Here is a 22,546-nt window from a genome sequence, read left to right as displayed (position 1 = left end):
TGCCCTGAGGAACTCCTGCAGCGATGTCCTGGGGCTGTGATGATTTGACCTTCAATCACCACAACCATCTTCCTTTGTGCTAGGTATGACTCCAGCCAGTGGAGCGTTTCCACCCCCCCCCCCCGATTCCCATTGACTTCAGTTTTACTGGGGCTCCTATGTAATGACCTCCTCTTGTCCCTATGTGAGCTTTCAAAAAGAATAAAGTGGGTAGATAAATGCAAGTTGTTGTTATTATTGTACACACAGTATGCCTTTCAGTACACCCGGAGTTTGGTGACACTTCAACAGTGCCACCAGTTTGAGCCATCCAGCTGACCGGCCCAGCCGACCAGATGCGGTGCTGCCTGCCAGAAGGGGCGCTGCAGAGGAAAATCGCGCGACTGCGGCAGGAGGCCGGTCACGTGACGCGAAACCGGCCCGGCTGCACGTTTTGCGCGTGCGCGGTAGGGCGTACGGCGGCTGACTGGGCCAGCTTCTTTACGGGTGTGATTTCTCCCAGCCCCCCCTCCCCGTGGATTTGTTTCCCTCGCCCCTCCCCCATCAAATCCGGGTGTTTTGTGATTGCGAGCAAGGAGCGAGCCCGTTTCTATAGGACGCCGGGCCCAGGTCAGTGTGGGAGCAAAGCGCGGCTCTGGGTGCTTCGGTTGGTGCGGGAGCGCACTCGAGGGGTGGGTCGGGTATCTCACTGCGGTTATCCGGGATCGGCGTGGCGAGGAAAAAGCGCCCAACGCCGCGGCCTAGCGCGGAGGCTCGGGGGTTTCTTCTCGTGGCCTTGCCCGCCTTCCCGAGCAGTGCGCGGGCTGCAGGGAGGGAAGGGAACCGCCTCCTCCGCCTGGGCTCGTGTGCCCGCCGACAGAGAGGCGGGCTGGGGAACGAGAGGACGCGGGAATCCGACCCGCGGACCACCGTATCCCGGGGCTGAGTGAGGACCCCCACCTGGGAGGCACCGCAGCTACGGCCCCCGGCCCGGCTGTCGATCCGGGATTTGTGTTCGTTCCCCTGAAACAGTAATGTTAAATTGAGAAAAAGTTTCAAGTTCTGAACCTCCAGTATAACTCCCGGGGCGGGGAGGGTCGGGTCGGGTCGGTAGGAAGACGTCCCTTCATTGAGAGGGAGGGGGGACAGGAAGGCGTCCCTTCATTGGGAGGGGGGAAGGAACAGGAAGGCGTCCCTTCATTGGGAAGGTGGGGGTGGGAAACGAGAAGGCGTCCCTTCATTGGGAGGGTGGTGGGGGGGAAACGAGAAGGCGTCCCTTCATTGGGAGGGGGGAAACGAGAAGGCGTCCCTTCATTGGGAGGGGGGAAACGAGAAGGCGTCCCTTCATTGGGAGGGGGGAAACGAGAAGGCGTCCCTTCATTGGGAGGGGGGAAACGAGAAGGCGTCCCTTCATTGGGAGGGTGGGGGGGGGGGAAACGAGAAGGCGTCCCTTCATTGGGAGGGTGGGGGGGGGGAAACGAGAAGGCGTCCCTTCATTGGGAGGGTGGGGGGGGGGAAACGAGAAGGCGTCCCTTCATTGGGAGGGTGGGGGGGGGGAAACGAGAAGGCGTCCCTTCATTGGGAGGGTGGGGGGGGGGAAACGAGAAGGCGTCCCTTCATTGGGAGGGTGGGGGGGGGGGGAAACGAGAAGGCGTCCCTTCATTGGGGGGGAAACGAGAAGGCGTCCCTTCATTGGGAGGGTGGGGGGGGGGGAAACGAGAAGGCGTCCCTTCATTGGGAGGGTGGGGGGGGGGGAACGAGAAGGCGTCCCTTCATTGGGAGGGTGGGGGGGGGGAAACGAGAAGGCGTCCCTTCATTGGGAGGGTGGGGGGGGGAAACGAGAAGGCGTCCCTTCATTGGGAGGGTGGGGGGGGGAAACGAGAAGGCGTCCCTTCATTGGGAGGGTGGGTGGGGGGGGGAAACGAGAAGGCGTCCCTTCATTGGGAGGGTGGGGGGGGGGAAACGAGAAGGCGTCCCTTCATTGGGAGGGTGGGGGGGGGAAACGAGAAGGCGTCCCTTCATTGGGAGGGTGGGGGGGGGGGGAAACGAGAAGGCGTCCCTTCATTGGGAGGGTGGGGGGGGGGGAAACGAGAAGGCGTCCCTTCATTGGGAGGGTGGGGGGGGGGGAAACGAGAAGGCGTCCCTTCATTGGGAGGGTGGGGGGGGGGGGAAACGAGAAGGCGTCCCTTCATTGGGAGGGTGGGGGGGGGGGAAACGAGAAGGCGTCCCTTCATTGGGAGGGTGGGGGGGGGGAAACGAGAAGGCGTCCCTTCATTGGGAGGGTGGGGGGGGAAACGAGAAGGCGTCCCTTCATTGGGAGGGTGGGGGGGGGAAACGAGAAGGCGTCCCTTCATTGGGAGGGTGGGGGGGGGGAAACGAGAAGGCGTCCCTTCATTGGGAGGGTGGGGGGGGGAAACGAGAAGGCGTCCCTTCATTGGGAGGGTGGGGGGGGGGGAAACGAGAAGGCGTCCCTTCATTGGGAGGGTGGGGGGGGGGGAAACGAGAAGGCGTCCCTTCATTGGGAGGGTGGGGGGGGGGAAACGAGAAGGCGTCCCTTCATTGGGAGGGTGGGGGGGGGGGAAACGAGAAGGCGTCCCTTCATTGGGAGGGTGGGGGGGGGAAACGAGAAGGCGTCCCTTCATTGGGAGGGTGGGGGGGGGGAAACGAGAAGGCGTCCCTTCATTGGGAGGGTGGGGGGGGGGAAACGAGAAGGCGTCCCTTCATTGGGAGGGTGGGGGGGGGGAAACGAGAAGGCGTCCCTTCATTGGGAGGGTGGGGGGGGGAAACGAGAAGGCGTCCCTTCATTGGGAGGGGGGAAACGAGAAGGCGTCCCTTCATTGGGAGGGGGGGGAAACGAGAAGGCGTCCCTTCATTGGGAGGGTGGGGGGGGGGAAACGAGAAGGCGTCCCTTCATTGGGAGGGGGGGAAACGAGAAGGCGTCCCTTCATTGGGAGGGGGGAAACGAGAAGGCGTCCCTTCATTGGGAGGGTGGGGGGGGGGAAACGAGAAGGCGTCCCTTCATTGGGTGGGTGGGGGGGAAACGAGAAGGCGTCCCTTCATTGGGTGGGTGGGGGGGGAAACGAGAAGGCGTCCCTTCATTGGGTGGGTGGGGGGGGAAACGAGAAGGCGTCCCTTCATTGGGTGGGTGGGGGGGGAAACGAGAAGGCGTCCCTTCATTGGGTGGGTGGGTGGGGGGGGGAAACGAGAAGGCGTCCCTTCATTGGGTGGGTGGGTGGGGGGGGGAACGAGAAGGCGTCCCTTCATTGGGTGGGTGGGTGGGGGGGGGAACGAGAAGGCGTCCCTTCATTGGGTGGGTGGGTGGGTGGGGGGGGGGGGGAGAACGAGAAGGCGTCCCTTCATTGGGAGGGTGGGTGGGGGGGGAACAAGAAGGCGTCCCTTCATTGGGAGGGTGGGGGGGGAACAGGAAGGCGTCCCTTCATTGGGGGAGGGGGGGGAGAACAGGAAGGCGTCCCTTCATTGGGGGAGGGGGGGGGAGAACAGGAAGGCGTCCCTTCATTGGGGGAGGGGGGGGGAGAACAGGAAGGCGTCCCTTCATTGGGGGAGGGGGGGGAGAACAGGAAGGCGTCCCTTCATTGGGGGAGGGGGGGGGGAGAACAGGAAGGCGTCCCTTCATTGGGGGAGGGGGGGGGAGAACAGGAAGGCGTCCCTTCATTGGGGGAGGGGGGGAGAACAGGAAGGCGTCCCTTCATTGGGGGGGGGAGGGGGGGGGAGAACAGGAAGGCGTCCCTTCATTGGGGGAGGGGGGGGGGAAGAACAGGAAGGCGTCCCTTCATTGGGAAGGCGTCCCTTCATTGGGAAGGCGTCCCTTCATTGGGAGGCGGGGGGGGGGGAAACAGGAAGGCGTCCCTTCATTGGGAGGGTGGGGGAGGGGACGGGACAGGAAGGCGTCCCTTCATTGGGGGTGGGGGGGGACAGGAAGGCGTCCCTTCATTTGGGGGGGGGGGGCGACAGAAAGGCGTCCCTTCATTGGGAGGGGTGGGGTGGGGGACAGGAAGGCGTCCCTTCATTGGGAGGGGGGGGGGACAGGAAGGCGTCCCTTCATTGGGAGGGGGGGGGAGACAGGAAGGCGTCCCTTCATTGGGAGGGGGGGGGGGGAGACAGGAAGGCGTCCCTTCATTGGGTGGGGGGTGGGGGGGGGGAGACAGGAAGGCGTCCCTTCATTGGGTGGGGAGGGGGGGGAGACAGGAAGGCGTCCCTTCATTGGGTGGGGGGGGGGAAGACAGGAAGGCGTCCCTTCATTGGGTGGGGGGGGGGAAGACAGGAAGGCGTCCCTTCATTGGGTGGGGGGGGGGAGACAGGAAGGCGTCCCTTCATTGGGGGGGGGGGAGAACAGGAAGGCGTCCCTTCATTGGGGGGGGGGGGGACAGGAAGGCGTCCCTTCATTGGGGGGGGGGGGGGCAGGAAGACGTCCCTTCATTGGGGGGGGGGGGGACAGGAAGGCGTCCCTTCAATGGGAGGGAGGGGGGGACGGGACAGGAAGGCGTCCTTCATTGGGGGATGGAGGGGGACAGGAAGGCGCCCCGTCATTGAGAGGGAGGTGGGGACAAGAAGATGTCCCTTCAGTGGGTGTGGCAGGAAGATGTCCCTTCAGTGGGTGTGGCAGGAAGATGTTTGGATGATATACACATTAAAAATGCAAAATTTGCAGGGCCATGGGGAAAGAACAGGGGAGTGGGAGGAATTGGCTAGCTCTTTCAAAGAGCTGCACAGGCACAATAGGCTGAATGGCCTCCTGTGTTGTATGTGGTTTGGTTAAATATTGGTTCTGGTGCCTGAATCCAGGATGGTCCCAACCTTGTTCCATGTTGATGACACCATTGTGGTAGAGTAGCTCCAAAGGAGCTAAGACTCGAGGGTTTTCATACCAGTAAGAAATATGAAATTTCTTCTGAAATGTAAAAAGAATCTGTTCCCAATATTACTCATTGTCTATAATAAAATGGGGGAATACTTTGAACAAAAGGTGGTTCTTCAACTCTTTTCCCCCCCCCCACCACACACACAGACTTTTCTTTCCCTTTACTGTGCTATTTTACTGTAGTTTATTATTACCTAACAGTGACTGCTGACCAATGAGTTTGTGCATATTTTTTTTTAATTATTATAATGCTGCATAATTGAGAACCCTTTCTGTATTTTGTACACTTGATGTGATATCAAATCCTGGACTGCTGCGAGCAATGGAAGTTGTTGTGGCCTACAACCCTCTGGGTGCAACTTATGTCACTAAGGTGGTTTTAGTTTGTTGGCCGCCATGGCTAAAAGTCACTGCTGCAATTTTATACTCCAGTGCATCAGATTTTTGGGCTGCTATACATTTCTGTAGTATGTATTGCAATTTATATTTCTCTTATCTGGAACAATTAATTATTCCATAAATTGAAATTTTCTTGAACTTGAGCTAGCATATGTTTCATTTTTTAAATTTTTTTTTTTAAGTGCCTTGGATTTTCACTGGCAATGCTGAGTTCTATCTCGCGTCCGTCACTGCAGGGAAGAGCCAAGCCAGTGGCTAGGTGCCTCCCCAGAGGAACGGAATATCATGGGAGAGTCATCTGTAGAAATTCCAGTACACTTGCTAGTGCCTGTGATCAGCCTGCCATTGCCAGATACCTGAAAGTAAATTGCCCGCCCTCTTAGCTGTGACGTTGCATGTCACACAATAATTCAGTTGAGGAAAAGAAATTAACTTTTTTTAAAAGGATGGGTTACCCTCTCCAAAGACATCCATGTTTTCTTAATTGTCTGACACTAGTGCATAGTGTAAGCAAAATTAATGGCATCGGGGCAAGTGGAAAATTTACCCTGTGAAATTAAACCTGTGTAAGCATTTATGCTCATGGGTTCAACTTCCCAGTGCCATTTGGTGAAATATTGATGTTGTGTTTCAGTTGCTCTTACTGTAGTGTTGTAGTTTACTGAGGTTTTCCACAATTATTTTATCGCTAGTTCTTTTGCTTTTGTATTTAAATATATTCCATTGGGTGTGTCAGGATTCCTGCAGGAAGTGGAGATATTTTTCATATGTTCACTCATGGGCTCTCATTAAGAACATTAAAGAAGCTTACAATTACATTGTAATTTGTGAATATGAGCTGGTGAGATCTAAGTTTTAAGATTACCTGAGCCCTTGCACTATTTTGCAATCTTTATGTACCATAAACTGACTGCATTATTTCCTGGTAATTAATTGTTCATTATCCCCTAATAAACTTAAAACAATTGCATAATAATCCTTCAATGTGAATATCCTGCATCAGCTACATGGATTGAACATGGTGATAGATTGTTGGTGCCTGATGCACCTTCCACTTGTATATTTCACAGACCCACAACAAAGTAAATCCAATCCCACAAGCATTATAGTATCTATGTATTCATTTAAAAAAATGATTAGAAGAGATAACTTTTTGTGGTTCAAACAATGGTTATGATCATCTTGTTTCATTCCTGTAGTTTGATGTTATTTGAACCCAGCGATGAGCAACTGCTTTACGTATCTATTATTTAACATCTATCTTGGATAGGGTTGCAAAATTCTGGGAATTTTTAAAAGAAACTTTCCATGGGAATTTTGAGTTTTTTGCACACTGATGGTTTTTGTCACTGACCCTTATACAGGAAACTTTGTGATATCCGGCACCGACGGGACCGGCGTGTTGCCGATCTATCAAAACTGCCGGACATACAAAGTTAATGTTGAAGCATACGGAGGTTTTCATCTCTGTATCTGACTACAAACACTGTTGCTTAGCAACAGCTTCTAAAGAGTCGGCTGCAGCTGCAAGCGTCTCTAGCTGAAGCTGTTGCTATAGCTACAGACCTTGCAGCGGCTGACTGGGGGAAAAAAAAGAACGAGATCTAAAAAAACTTACAGAAAACGGCTCCTGATTTTTGCCGTTAGATCGAGTATTCCGGACATACAACCTCCGGATAAACCAAAGTTTCCTGTATTATCTTTGTCATCAAAATAGACATACTGTTCCATACAAATAAAAACACAGGCTTTCAAAACTTTATTTAGGTTATAATTTTGAACTTTATTGAACCCCCACAAAAAAGACCCATCTAAAATAAAATAAAAAGAGCGTCAGCTTATTTAGCCTGTAATTTGTCCTTATTTTGTCCCTTTGAGTCTTCTACTCATCATTGCTCCTCCTGATTCTCTGACTCTGGCTCTGACGTGTCCATTTCCTCCCCTGTGTCACTGTCTAGCTGTGTGGTGGACACTTCTGTATCTGGCTCAATAAGTTGTAGGTTTGCCCAGATAGCCACCAGTTTCTCCACTCTCTTAGTCAGCCTGTTGCGCACCTTTGTATGCGTATTCCCAAAAAGTGACCAGTTTCGTTCAGAGGCCGCTGATGAAGGTGGGATTTGGAGTATCACCGATGCAATGGGTGACAGGGCCTCGGATGCACAAAGTCCCTTCCACCAGGTATGTGCACTGATATGCTTGCATGATTCCCATATCCCGTCCCCATTCCAAAGACCTTGCTTGGTAGAGAACTTCGCCAGACTTCCCAGAACTTTGCCCACGTCCAGATTGAGGTGGTGTGAGAGGGTAGAAATCACACTGTAAGCACTGTTGATCTGTTCTCCAGAAAGTATTGGCCTCCCAACATGCTTTGGGTCCAGCATGTATGCTGCAGCATGAATTGGCTTGACACAGAGGAACTCTGGGCTGACTGCTGTGAGTTTTGAGTGAAGTTGTTGCATTTGGATAAATGCTGCTGCATCTTTGTGGCATTCTTTACATATGGCTTTGTACAGTGTTTGCCAATGTACACAGTCTTTCCATCTTTAATGCCTGGGGTAAAATGCTTCCACACATCCGACGGTAAACGTGGCATTGTTCTATGCAGAGAAATAAAGGGCATTCGTCTCTGTCGAACTGCGGTCGATCAGCACGATTGCAACAGGGGGAGTAAATTTTTCCTGATGCTCCATGTGATGGAAGCATGACCTGTGCATGCATGACGCTACATCACCAATAGAGGGAGCTAATCGCTCATCCAACCAATCAGGACACATTTGTTCACAGTCACACACACAACTTGTAATTATTAAAACAAGCCAAGAAGATAAACATATATTGATTAAGAAATTCCTTAATAATTAAGATACCATCTCTAATGTTAGTAATTTTAAGAGAGGACATGTGGGGAAAAAAATGAAAGAAATACAAAAAAAAAACAATTTTTGGGGCAAAATTCCTAAGCTAAACTTCCCGTAGAAAATTTCCGTCCAAAGATGTGCGGGTTAGGTTGATTGGCTATGATAAATTGACCCTTAGTGTTAGGGGGATTAAATATGTGGGGTTACGGGGATCGGGTGGGATATGTGTCGGTGCAGGCTCGATGGGCCGAAATGGCCTCTATCTGCACTGTGGGGTTTCTGTGATTTACTGGAAACTTTCCACCCCTTCGCAACCCTAATCTTGGACTTCTTGGTAATCAGTGACAGGCTACTTTTCAGTTGAACCTGCAGTAATCATATTGTGGCATTTAATTCTCTTCTGGGAATGTCAACCAACCTCAGAGACATTAAGTACATTGTTAACTGGCCATTGCGCTCATGACGCTCATGACACAAAAACTGACTGAAAGCAGACTTGAAATCCCACATAGAAATGGGCACAGTTTCAATTTTATATTATATATACTAGAGTGATTTTACAACTGTAATTTCTTCTGAGTTCAGATGACAATTGTAAACTACTGGAAGTTCGCTCTTGAGGTTGTTGTGTGATATCCAAATCCTTTTTAGTACTAAAAATAAAAACAGAAAATGCTGGCAACACTCAGCCAGTCAGGTGGCATCTGTGGAGAGAGAAACCGCGTTAACGTTTCAGGTCGATGCCTGTTCATTATTTTCTGGTGATCATTCAGGGTGTGTGAGTGAGAGAGAAGTGTTTAAGAGTTGATTCCATACTGGCATATGTGTACTATAGTACTGCACAGGACTTCAAATTAAGTTTAAGAATTTGTTTCTGCAATTGTGAATGGTCCATATAATAATACTAACAGCAAACATATGCTTATGGATGGAAGTTACAGATTGAATTTTAGAATTATTTTATTTTTGCTATCTTAAACCCTGATTATGTTAGATTCTGTGTTCTTATCTAATGTGAGGTTGTTGTGTTTGGACTGACTCCTGTTTGTATCAAGTGCCCTATTTATACTTTATAAAGAAAATAATCTGTCAAGATTTTGTAGAACCAGTGATAGTTCATCCATTTATCTTGGCACACCACAGGTGCAACTGACATGACCAGATTAACCCTCTGTCATGTCAATCTGATTTGAGAGGATAGAGGTTTACTGAGGTTCCATTCCACTGGTTCCAGCTTTGTGTTGATACACTACTACTGATGTACTATCCTTTGGATTACTGGATTTACTTTGACGTGAAAGGCCCAAAATTCATGACCCCTATAGGCAAGATGGGCTCAAAGTCTTTTGAGTGCTTTTGATATCAATTAGTCCACAAGGTAGGAAGGCGTGGAATAAGAGGCAAGCTTCTGAAGTCGACTGAATATTGGCTAATCCAGAAAAATCAAAGGGTGGTTGTGATCGCAGCTTTATCAACATGGCAAGGAGTCGCTGGGTGGGAAGAGATCTGAATAGGGTGGGAAGGTAGACTCCTGAGTGGCAGATTGCATTTGTCCACAGTAAATGCCATGTAATCAGACTAGGGAGGGAAATAAATAGTAATATAATCTAAATGGCTCTAGGCTACAGAACATGGCACAGCGGAAGGATCTGGAAGTATTGGTAGAAACCTCACTGAAAGCAACAGTGGCGTGTGCGACAGCAGTGAGGAAAGCTCACCAAATCTTGGGATGACATGCCAGAATACCGTGTGCGAGTTTGATCGTTAAATACAGCAAAAATTTCAATAAATATGAGGTAGTGCAGCAAAGGCCAACTTGGATGCCTTAAGCTAGGTACCAGCTGAGTTATGAAGAGGGTGAAGAGCACATGATAACACTGAAGAGAAGGCTCAGGGGAAATAATCAAGATCCTCTCGGGAATAGATAATTCAGTCACAATATATCTTGTTATAAATTGTGTAATAAGATCTTATTTTCATTACCACAAAATCTAGAACCAAGAGAAATGGGTTCAAGCTTGGAAGAGGAAAGCTATACTACAGATTTAACTGTACACGAGAGTAGTGAGCATGTGGAATAGACTGTGCATGGAGGCAGATAGTGTGGAAAATCTTAAGGGAGCATTAGATAGTTATTTGAGAGAGACGGCGATTTCAAGATATTACCTGTTAGGAACGGCCAGATACTGCACTCTTTAGTGGTCCTGTATTTCCAAACCAGTGTACAACTTCTGGATCAAAATCTATGCACTCATTGGGGTTTGTTTAGAAAAAAAGTAACAATTCACCCTGCAATCCATAATTTTTTTAGATTGGCTATATAAAATAATTTGTTTTAATTGATACTGTTCTTTACAATAAAATATATATTTCAAATAAAGCCTGATGAGATAAATGATCTTTCTTTTCTTCCTGCAATAAATGCTGCCAAGTCTAATTTTCTCCATGGGATGCTGGTTGTAGTCGTCACTAGAATCCCTTGTTTGATTCTGTATCATTATACACACTATCCCAGGCTGAGTTTAAATCCGAGTGACACTATGAAATACACTCTGTACCCGATTCAGTCCTGTTCAAATACTGGGTGATGCAGTATAATTTTCACCATATGAGGCTCATCATGATAGAGCATCCTAAATTAAATATTGTAATTATAAACGTATGAGGCTTTCCCTGTAATGTGTGTAAAACTTCCCAATGAGGATTTAAAGTTTTAAAAGTTTGCAATAGTCTTTCCAGTGTAGCCTGAGAGAGACTATAGAAAGTTTGTTCCCATATTTAATTATTTAGTATTGGATTTATGAGCAGCTTATTTAAAAATGCTGCGTTCCTAAACCGAGTTAATATTTACTTTTCCTCGATTATAATCTTGAACAATTTTCAGCTCTAGGGCTGCATTGTTTGTCAAAATGTGCATTATAATGAAAATAGGATCTCATTACACAAATTATAGCTAGATATAAAACTTAGTAATGTTAAGGACTGGCATTACAGAAGATTGCGTGCCTTATTTAGCACTGAGAAAATTCCACAATAATGTTTGATTTTTCATTGGACAGAATAGTGTAATGAATGTTGCTTTTTGTAGAAGAGTGTTTCACGCAGTCAGTTAACCATATGCAACATGATATCTTGGTCTAAAATGTTATCCCTGCATTAGTGCTGATTTAGTTTTACGGTTCAGTGACTTCCTTTAATATGTCCTTATAAATTCAGTGGGGCTTGATGTGGTTTCTTTTTGCCAAAGCCTACTTCTATAATGTTCTTTTGTCAAAAGATGACAAATTCAGAGTTTGCTGCATGGTCTTATTTTGTGCTTTGTGAATCCCAACCTTTAATACTAGGTAGAAACCTACTCATGTTGCATATATTTAAAAAAAAAAAAAAGTTTTGGGAGTATTTGTCTGAGAATTAGTTGAATGTATATTGACACCACTGAAATTGCATTGTGATTTTCAAATCCATCCCCAGGTCTAGGATTGAGGAGGAGATCCTACAGCCAGCCTCTGCCCAATCTGCTGATGGATTTCCTTGTAGCATGGCTATTGCAAGGAGGCTCAAGGTCGGGTTTGCAGATTTAGGTCCCCCATATCTGAAACAACAGGCAGCACTTGGTGGAAAGCTTTCTACAAATCAAAATGCTACATTTAATGTATATGTTACTAACATAAACCCAACTAATGCTTTCTGTGATTGGAAATACCATGTTTCTGAAAATGGACAATGCAGAAAGCATCTTTGACAAAAGCTTTATTGAACTCCGACTAGCCCTCCCACCTCAGTTACCCCAGTTACAAATTAGAATGGGTGAGATCGGAGAGAATGTGCTAAATGAGGTTGTTGCTAATGTTACGGACTCTTGAATGGAAATAACATTTAGCAGTATTGGCCGTTGATTTATTAGCCACTGAATTTCTTTTGGGAGCTCATTGCAGTGGATGCATTTAATATACAATGACTTTTGTAAAAGTGTGTTTTTAGAATGTGGATGTGAAGGACTTACTAAGACTGCATGGAAATTAATGCAACATGTTTGCTGTGTATGGAAAGTAACCAAGTAGACACTCTCATCATACGTGCTCCCTTACACCTCTGTGCATTGAAAGTCTATGTCTATTAGTCAGTGGTATTACTCGTAATTTCACAAGCATATTGATAGCTAATAACCTTGTAGTGACAGTACTGTGGTTCTTTTGAGTTATTTAGTAAATGATGGGTACATGGCAGCACTTGGCATATACTAACTTATTTCATATCTGCCAAGTTCTCAACAGTACTGAGTTTTTTAAGGACTGATGAGGTACTCCACAGTACAATGCTTTGCTGGACTGAATTATTTAAAAGGAAACATTAGATCAGCCCTTAAAATCAGCAGCAGTACACAGCTAACACTGAGAAGTTGATGTGGAAAATTGAAATATTCACACTGGTGCAATAGGAGGTGATCTTTGAAGTTGGGACAAAGCAATTGGAGCTGGGAAAGTTTTCAATATTAAGTGCCAAAAATCGTGAGGAGGAAAGTGATACTCTCCAGACCTGATCTAGCACAAAAAATCAACGGTGTTTAAAAAGGAAACATTGCTTTTGGGTAGCATTGTGGCAAAGTCAGTGAAGCACTGTGCCATTGAACAGTAGAATGTAGATTTTCCATCCAGAGTTCACCATCTCAACTACCTTTCTAGGGAGAGGAAATTGGAGGATCTGTCACCCTGCAGTGGTGGGATGATGTCGCAGAGAGGCAGCATGTAGATGAGAAATAAGAGGGGGCCGGGGATAGATTTGAAGTCAATGGGAATCGGGGAGAAAAAACTCCACTAGCTGGAGTCATAACCTAGCTCAAAGGAAGATGGTTGTGGTTGTTGGAGGCCAATCATCTCAGCCCCAGGACATCGCTGCAGGAGTTCCTCAGGGCAGTGTCCTAGGCCCAACCATCTTCAGCTGCTTCATCAATGTCCTTCCCTCCATCATAAGGTTAGAAGTGGGGATGTTCGCTGATGATTGCAGTGTTCAGCTCTATTCGCAACTCCCCAGATAATGAAGCAGTCCATGCCTGCATGCAGCAAGACCTGGACAACGTTCAGTCTTAGGCTGATAAGTGGCAAGTAACATTCGTGCCACACAAGTGCTAGGCAATGACTGTCTCCAACAAGAGAGAGTCTAACCACCGCTCAATGACATTCAACAGCATTACCATCGTCGAATCCCCCACCATCAACATCCTGAAGCTTAACTGGACCAGCCACATAAATACTGTGGTTACAAGAGCAGGTCAGAGGCTGGGTATTCTGCAGCGAGTGTCTCGCCTCCTGACTCCCCAAAGCCTTTCCACCAACTACAATGCACAAGTCAGGTGTGTGATGGAATACTCTCCACTTGCCTGGATGAATGCAGCTCCAACACTCAAGAAGCTCGACACCATCCAGGACAAAGCAGCCCACTTGATTGGCACCCCATCCACCACCTTAAACATTCACTCCCTCCACCACTGGCGCACTGTGGCTGCAGTGTGTACCATCTACAAGATGCACTGCAGCAACTCGCCAAGGCTTCTTCGACAGTACCTCCCAAACCCATGACCTCTACCACCTAGAAAGACAAGGGCTGCAGACACATGGGAATACCACCACCTCCAAGTTACACAGCACCCTGACTTGGAAATATGTCGCTGCTTCTTCATTGTTGCTGGGTCAAAATCCTGGAGCTCCCTCCCTAACAGCACTGTGGGAGTACCTTTACCACGCAGACTGCAGCGGTTCAAGAGGGCAAATAGGGATGTGCAATAAATGCTGGCCCTGCCAGCGATGCCCTCATCCCAGGAACGAATAAAAACAAAAAAATCCTGTGGGACTCCAGAGGTAAAGGTGCGGGGGTGAGAAGAGAAGCCAATGCAGGAGATTCTCTGGCTATGACATAAAAAGAAAGACTTGCATTTATATAGCACCTTTCACGACCACCGGACGTCTCAAGGCGCTTTACAGCCAATTAAGTACTTCTGAAGTGGTGTCACTGTTGTAATGTGGGAGATATAGAGAAGAATGGAACCAGGCGAGGGCAGTCCCACTCAGCTGGACAATGGAGGGGGATGGTGCGATGACTGTCAAAGGCTGCAGATAGGTCAAGAAAGATGTGCGATGGTGCACCACTGTCAGTCACACAAGATGTCATTTGTGACTTAGATTAGGGCCATTTCACTGCTGTGGCGGGGCGAAAACCTGATTGGAGCGGTTGAGACATGAAGTTGCGGGAAAGTTGGGCTTGGATTTGGGAGACGACAACGCATTCAAGGATTTTGGAGAGGAACGGGAGGTTGGAGATAGGGGTGGTAGTTTGCAAGGACAGAGGAGTCAAGGATGCTATGTTTAAGGAAGGGGGGTGAGGAAGGCAGATTTGAAAGGGAGTGGGACGGTACCAGAGAGGGAAGCGTTTGCAATATCAGCTGGCATGGAAGCCAGAAAGAAAACATTGCAACAGTGACTACACTTCCCAAGTGCGTCATTAGCTGTGAAGTGCTTTGGGATCTCCTGAAGTTGTGAATGGTTCTTTCTTATTTCTAATTATCGTAGCAATACTTTGTAGTTAAACAGATTTCATTGTGTTACTTGAGTCTGACTACACAGATTTCACTTTTAGGTCAACAGGATCCTATGTAGCAACAATTTCCAATAACGTGCAAGATAAAACTCAATTTAATTGCCTGAAACTTGGCATACTTCACTGTGAAGTACTGCAAGGGTGGTTTCAACATTCTTTTTGTTTGCTTGCAGACATATTTGTTGAACAAGTCCCACCTATTCTTTGTTGAGTAGCAAAAGCCCAGTTGAAAGACCTTTAGGAGGTTGTCATTTCATTTGGTGGCTTTATTTATGTCTAAACCTGATGCTGATCTCATGCAATGTTAGTGTTACTTTAAAAGAAACTTTAAAAAGATTGTTCCAAACATTGCTGCCCACATTAATATAACAGACCTCTAATAATTTTTTTACATGCTTGTTGCATATTACTAGGGAGTGTGGCTTAAAGCACTTCAGCTGAACAGTTCACTAGAGAAGTTAAATGAGGGATTTTATCTAAAATCTATAAACTTATCAGCTTTTCGTAAGCTTCTGATGGGCGTCCTAGTTGTATAAACTTTTAAAAGACCACTTGTTTCGATGATAGTGCTACCTCTTTCAATTTATTATTGGAAGAATTACGATTACATAGAAGCAAAAGAAAGCAGGAAGATACTGCTACTATGAACGTTTATAAAACAAGCTTGAATCAATCCACAAGACTTCAAAAAATATTTCTTGCACAGTCCAATAAACAGCAAAACTTGCAAAGGACACTGAATAACTAAACCTCCAATTGAGACATTTGTAAATGGCTATGGTGACGTTGTCTTCACACACAGTCCAGTTAGTGCAAAAGCAATCACGTTACCCAATATATTGCTAAAGCCATAAAGAATAACCATATAACACAGACATTATCATTTGAAGCAGGATAGAGAGAGCTCTGCTTCTGTCATTGGTTTGATTAGTGTTGTGGCAGCTATTCTTAAGGTTAAATTGCCTGTATGAATAAATCTCCAAGTACTTGGATTAAAATATTATTACTGTTGATTTAATCAGTACAATGAATCATTTTAGTTCTGCGTCATCTAAAGCAGCGAAAGGGTAGTGAAGTTTCAGGGCTTTGTTTTAAGTTATATCTGGCCACCTGCTATCTTTGCTATAACATGTTAGACCTGATGGGCTTTAAATGCCAATGGCAACATACTTTATTTTTCCTTTCTAATATTCATACCTAGAAAATTGTAGAAAATTCTATGATTTGACTGAATGTGACTAATGTTTAAATCTGCAAAAGCTAGTCAAAGGGTGCAATCTGTTTCTATCAAAGAAAAATAAAATATTCTGGTAATTCAAACTGAGCAATCGGCCTCCACTGATTGAATGTAACTGATTATTCTGTTTGTGCAATCAAAGTTACATATATAATGGTCTTTTCAGGCCATGAATTTAATATAGCACATATTGGCCCGTATTTTCTGATCGCAGGCCTCCCACGTGCGGAGGCCTGTGATCTGGAAAAATCTACGCCCTTACCTTAGGGCTCCCGGGACGCGCACACTTCCGACCCTGGGCCTCTCCAAACTCCAAGTGTGCAGGGTCCACGTATCCCAGGGGTGCAGGCGGTTCGCAGCGTCCCTGGGATCACGTGGGCCATGGGGAGCCAATCAAAGATGGGAATCTCCCTTCATACACTTGACAGGAAGACCTGTCAAATATATGAATGGAGATCACCCCAAAAACATAGTAAAACTAAATACATTTTTTTAATCACATTTTTAAAATGACTTGAAATTACAATAAATTAAATATTTTAAACAAAAATTAAAATTTCTGAAAAACATAATTAGTTTTTTACGGGGCTAAAATAAACGTACCTTTTTAAAAAAAAAAAAAAAAAGTATTTTTAAATGATAAACCAGTGACATTTTTTAAAAACTTTTTTTTCCCACTCTTATCCTGGTAAAAGGCCTGCTTTTACCAGGCGTAAGAATTGTAAGGGTTTTCTGCGGGCAGAGGGACTCCAAAAAGCGGAACTATCCACCCGCAGAGGCCCTTCTCCAGGGCAGCCGGAGGATCTGTCAAGAGTATTCTTGACAGATCGGAAATGCCAGTTTTCATTGCATGCACTGTGCATGCCTGAAACCGGCATTTCCGATGTCCCTATCACAGCACATACCCACCCATAGGGATCGGAATATCTGGGCCATTGTTTCTGGTCATTCATTTGCTGTTTCACCAAAGACTCCTTACATGATTGCTGTAACATTACAGTGAGATACATGTTCATGACCACATCATCTGGTATTTTATATTGCAATTTTAGCCTTGGTGGGAAGCTGCTTCCACTTTGCAGCAGTGGTAATGTTGCAATGTAACTCATCACGCTGGAGGAGGTAGTCTCAAACAAATTGTTTTTGACATTGCATGCAATGCAACTCCAGTATGGTGTCAAACTCGGCTTAAAACGTGCTCACAGGATCCATTGGAGCCCTGAACACTTTGAACTGAACTGGAGTCAATTTAAATGTTTTAAATTCTCCTCCTGTATACAGGTAGTGTCAAAAGATTTAGATTTTAATCGCCACCAGAGAAGCTCTGTGCATGCATGTAAGTACACATGTGCAGCGTTCTCTCATGGCTTTGAGAATTCTAATCAATACTGGCAGTAAAAGCAAAGGACTGCCTTTCTGGAAGTGATGCTGCAAATGTCTGATGTTTCAGACTGGTAGCGACTATATAAATGTACCTTCACATTTTTGGGGCTTTGCAACCATGGGATTGTGACTTAAAATAGTTCGACTGAACAGTTCACTTCAGTCTCGTGTAAACACATTGACAAGTATATGCAGCAAGTGGACAATATGCTGGGTATTTTCAATAACATGGTCACCACAAAATAGGGGTGACTTGTACACCAGAATATATGATATGTGTTAGTTGTCATACAAACTGAATCCCTCTCTGTGGTTTCTGGTTTACTCTGTTCAGAGAACATTTCCTGCTGTGCTCTGTGAGACTTAACTGTGTTTTTGTTTAATAGCTAGGTTTAAAGCTTCAATTTACAAAAGTAATTGGGTGGTTTCCTTGTTACTGTGTGGAGAAATATATGTAATTATCAAATATTTGTCAATGGATTACCTGCAGTGCAATAATCACTATATGAGTTGGAGTTTGTGTGAAATATGCTGCTTGAAAAGTATTTTACTTGCATGTGTGCTCTTGCTGCAGGTTAATGTTTCTTCACAAGAGACCCCCGATTTGCTTCCAAAATAGACCAGTTAAAGAACCATGCTACCAACCTACTGACCATCCCATCTGGCCCGGACAAGACCATTCACAAACCACTGTTTGGCCCCCAGAAAGCCAGACCAAAAACCATTAACTGTTGGAAATCAATCCATCTTCCAGTCAGCAAGGAATCTGCGACAATGGACACAGAATCCACATACTCTGGCTATTCCTACTATTCAGGCCGCTCCAAGAGCTCTCACAGACACGGGTAGGTACTGTTTTTTTGGAATAGTTTGTATTATCATCAATGTAGTTACAGCTTAAATAGTAACTAAGGGGTGACCCAATGTAGATTCATCTGGAAAAGAATTGGAGATGGGAAAGAGCTCTTCTTTGGAACTTTTCTGACTTTGTTCAAAATTCACTGACCAGTTTTTCTGCTCCAAAAGAGATTTACACTGAGCTAAGATCACTATAACTTCAGTAATTTAACATTCAGACCCTGTGTGAACAATTGGAGTTTATTTTAAAAACATAAATGTAGTAAAGAAAATCTTGTAGAGAATCACTAAATATTAATTAATTTAAAGAAATGTACAATTCGTCTCCTTACTCAAATTCCCCCCCCCCCCGGCCATAAAAGTAAGTACACAAAACTTGTAAACTCCTGGATCTTTGGACTCCTGCCACGTGTCTCTTTATCGCTGCAGAAAATTCACTTCTGATTTGCACTCTGCTTTGTGTTTTATGTGCTTCTAGTGCTCCGTGCATATGATATTACTGTTTGTTTCTCGGGTACTTCCTCTTGGTGACATTGTGTCTGTGGTTTCTACCTAATCTAGTGCTCTTACTACTACTTCAGTGGGTGGAGTGAAATTGGGGCAGCCTGCTGCTGGCCAGTGGAGACTGGGGATTCCTGTGGCCATATCCCTCTTAGTGCTGGCTCATGATGGCCCTACAAGTACTGCCACACTTGACTGGCTACTCCTGCCCACTGGCACTTTTTGAATCCCATGAGGGGGCCTGACTGGGTTGGACAGTGTGATATGGTCCTGAGAGGTAACCATCTCACCCATACCTCCTCCTGCCATGCCCTGTCATCTTGGGAGGTCCCTATAAAAGGAGAAAAAGAGCATGTGTTACCAAGTGTCTGTACGAGGAAGTGGCTGGGCACAGAGTTCTAATGCAAACGTATTCATTGCCTTGCAGCTGTTCTGCAAACTGAGCCTGTATCTTAAGAAGTAGCCTGACGATGAAGTAAAAGAACATGCTTGCTTTGTTGGACTGGCCCGAAGCTGCCAAGCTCTCCCTAGCCCACACACCCAAACACCTTCACTCACAACTATTTACAGGGCTGCCTCCTCATGTCAAGCGAGTCTTTAGGTTGGCAGGGCCACCACGAGTCCTTGTTCTCTCTTATGGGAATTCTTCTCCTTTAAAACAAACAAAGCATAGCTCTTAGCATGTTGATGATCAGGATTTGCCACCCCAGTCTCCAGCCTGCATCCCATCTTGTGGGAATGTTGGACCAAACAGCAAGGGCAAGTAGCTTCATGTGCCAGTGTGATTTGGTACACAGTCGAAGTTCTCCTCATTTACAAACCACGGTGCCTTTACCTAATAAGTAATACAACAGGGGGCAGATTTTGCGGTGAGCATTTGACATCCAAAAACATTAGTAATGTGTTTTCTGTTAGAGAATGTGGTACGTTACATCAGTTTAGCAGCAATGACACGTTAGTACCCTAGAGCTGTAAATTAGCTGTCCTGTTTTATAGCTAACTTTGGTAACAGACTACTTTTAGGTTAGGAGTTGATGATTGGATTTGGGCAAGATTAGCACCATTGTTTTTCCCAGCCTTAGAAATACAAAATAAAGCATTCCAGGCGGCACGGCACATTGGATCATCACAGTCCCACGGTGGTAGAATTTGGGTGTGTGCTTATAATTGCCATTGTTGAGGATTCAGTCAGGATGAGATGGTGATCATAATCAAATACCACTATCAACATATGTTGGGTGGAAGGAAAGGGGAAGTTGAGGTGGGGGAGTGAGAGATCACCATTGTCGGGCACTCTCGTGCATCTTCTGACAGCTGATTACAAAGCAGCATTGCTAGAGGACAAAGAGTTGCCTAAATATTCCACTGGATATTGTGTAGGGAGACCTAGAAAAAGGAAAAGCAAAGAAATATAAAATAACTTAAAATTTAAAAATAAAGTTAACCCCATTCTTTCCATCCATTAATGTATTATTGACTGTTTTTCTCTCATTACTTTAATTCTTTAGCTGTTCTGCAGTTTTTTTGTTATTTCCTAATTTGCATGTCTCATTCACAAATTCTGTTATGCTGCCTGGCCCCTCTGTCCATCTGTCAATCTGTCTAACTCGAAACTTGCTTAAAAATCACCTCTATCCCAACTTTGTGCAGGTACTTTTGAGTGTAGATTGCTTTGTCGTTCAACCTGTCATATTAAAATGGGAGATGGGCCTAATGTCCAAACACATTTATGCCAAGCATGATGTGAACTAGAGTTTCAGACTGGGAGAACACGTTGATTATTTTAGCGGAGTCTTTATTGAATTGTAGTACACTGCTGTAGATTGTGATCTAAAGTTGTCCAATACAGATTCTGTGGCAGCATTCCCTGAGAATGAATAAATCCCTGCTTTTGCTTCTTTCAGTGAAAGGAGCCGGGATCGGCAAAAATCCAGAAACAAAGACGGCAGCCGGTCCGAGAAATCTGTTACTATCCAAACACCACCAGCAGAGCCACTGCTTGGCAATGAGTCAACTCGTGGAGATGAGACAGTACAGGTAAGGGCTTGGACATACTTACCAAACCTTTGGATGTTGCTGGTAGGTTTTGAAGATTGTACTGTAACTATTTATTATTGAGAGATGTCTGTGAAACCAGGTACCAGAAAGGCAATGAATATTATGATATTTGTATATGGAAACTTCAGAATTTTATCTGAAATAGCCCCTTTTGTTAATTTGCTTTATTCGATAGATATACTTACAAAGAAGTTTCCCACAAGTTAACTTGCCATTTTCCTACCTCTGAAAGTTGTCTTATTTTTCTTTTTTTTCCCCTTTTGTTTCTGTCTCTATATTAGAGCAAACTGAGGTGAATTGTCTCCCAATTTTCATTTATTGCCTGTGCCGATGTACCTAGTCTTGGAACTTGCCGGACATTCAAATTCACTATCGGGCATGCTGAGTAGGGAATGTTGCACACACCTGTGACATAGGAACAGTAGTAGGGCATTCAGCCTGTGCTGCCAGTAGTAGGGCATTCAGCCTGTGCTGCCAGTAGTAGGGCATTCAGCCTGTGCTGCCAGTAGTAGGGCATTCAGCCTGTGCTGCCAGTAGTAGGGCATTCAGCCTGTGCTGCCAGTAGTAGGGCATTCAGCCTGTGCTGCCAGTAGTAGGGCATTCAGCCTGTGCTGCCAGTAGTAGGGCATTCAGCCTGTGCTGCCATTCGGTTGGATCATGCTGATCTGTACCTAATTCCATTTACCCACCTTTGAGCCATATCTCTTGATATCCTTGCCTAATAAAAATCTGGTGATCTCGGTCTTGAAAATGTCAATTGACCCAGCATCCACAGCCTTTTGGGGGAGAGAATTCCAGATTTTCACTACCCATTGTGTGGAAAAAGTGCTTCCTGATTTCACTCCTGAATGGTCTAGCTGTAATTTTAAAATTGTCGTCCCCGCACCCCCCCCCCCCCCCCCCCAAAACCGTTCTGGATTCGCCCACCAGAGGAAATAGCTTGTCTGTATCTACCCTATTGAATCCTTTCATCATTTCTAACACACAGTGACACAGAGCACTGGGGCTTTGCAGCTTTATAGCATTGTAATGTTCCTTTTTTTAATAAATGAATATATTAGCTGTGTATAATCGTCTCTTTGAAAGACTCGAAGTAGCAGCAGTTCCATCCCACGTGTAATTACTGTGGCATACATAATACCCTTCTTGTCCAACTTGCCCAACACTCAATGGCCTATCCTGCACCAAGTCTTGGTCACCCATTAACCCTGTACTTAATGACTTACACTTACTCCCCCGTACACATTAAACTTACAATCCTTACCCTTGTCTTCAAATCTCTGCATGCTTGCCCCACTTTGTGTTTGCAATTTCCTCCCCTTCCTCTTACAGCCCCTTTTGCTTCCTTTGATCCTCCAGTTCTTGGCCTTTTGTGGATCATCTCCCTTCACCCAACCATTGGTGGCAGAGCCATCACCACCTCAGCTCAATTCTCCCCTAAACCGCTTCACTTTTTAAAAACCTGATTAAAAACCACCTTTTTGATTGCCCCTCCTAATTTCAATGCGTTCCTCAGTGTCCTTTCCTTTATCTGTTCCCATTTATCTTTTCTCCCCCTCTTTAAAACACCTTGGGGGATTTTCTCGATTATATAACTGCAAGTTGTTCTGATCAGTGGTTGAAGTAGAATTTGTTAGGCCGGGCTGTTTCTACTTGCACTGTGGGTCTGTGTAACCTTTGCTCCACCCCCTAACCTTTTCTGCTGGCAACTTTTTTTCTCTCCGTTTTGGTCTCGATGTTCAATCATAATGTTTGTCATCGTGGGAGTTCTCTTTTAATGGAATGGGAAAGCATTCACCAAAG

The 22,546-nt window shown here is 45.8% G+C and overlaps 1 protein-coding gene across 1 annotated transcript in view; it reads left to right on the top strand.

Annotated features, from left to right (window-relative positions):
- Positions 1–422: 422 nt before the first annotated feature.
- The window catches only part of LOC147107586 (vang-like protein 1), a 40,584-nt gene continuing 18,460 nt past the window's right edge, over positions 423–22,546 (top strand). The window contains exons 1-3 of the mRNA XM_086006739.1: positions 423–609; positions 17,901–18,171; positions 20,590–20,722. Of these exons, the coding sequence (XP_085862865.1) occupies positions 18,101–18,171; positions 20,590–20,722 (204 nt within the window). The 5' untranslated portion in view covers positions 423–609; positions 17,901–18,100. The remainder of the gene's footprint in view (positions 610–17,900; positions 18,172–20,589; positions 20,723–22,546) is intronic.

The sequence above is a fragment of the Somniosus microcephalus genome, chromosome 14, assembly GCF_052327205.1.
Source record: "Somniosus microcephalus isolate GS21.2 chromosome 14, FLI_Smic_1.0, whole genome shotgun sequence".
In the NCBI taxonomy this organism is placed as follows: Eukaryota; Metazoa; Chordata; class Chondrichthyes; order Squaliformes; family Somniosidae; genus Somniosus; species Somniosus microcephalus.
This window is presented reverse-complemented; position numbering and strand designations above follow the sequence as displayed.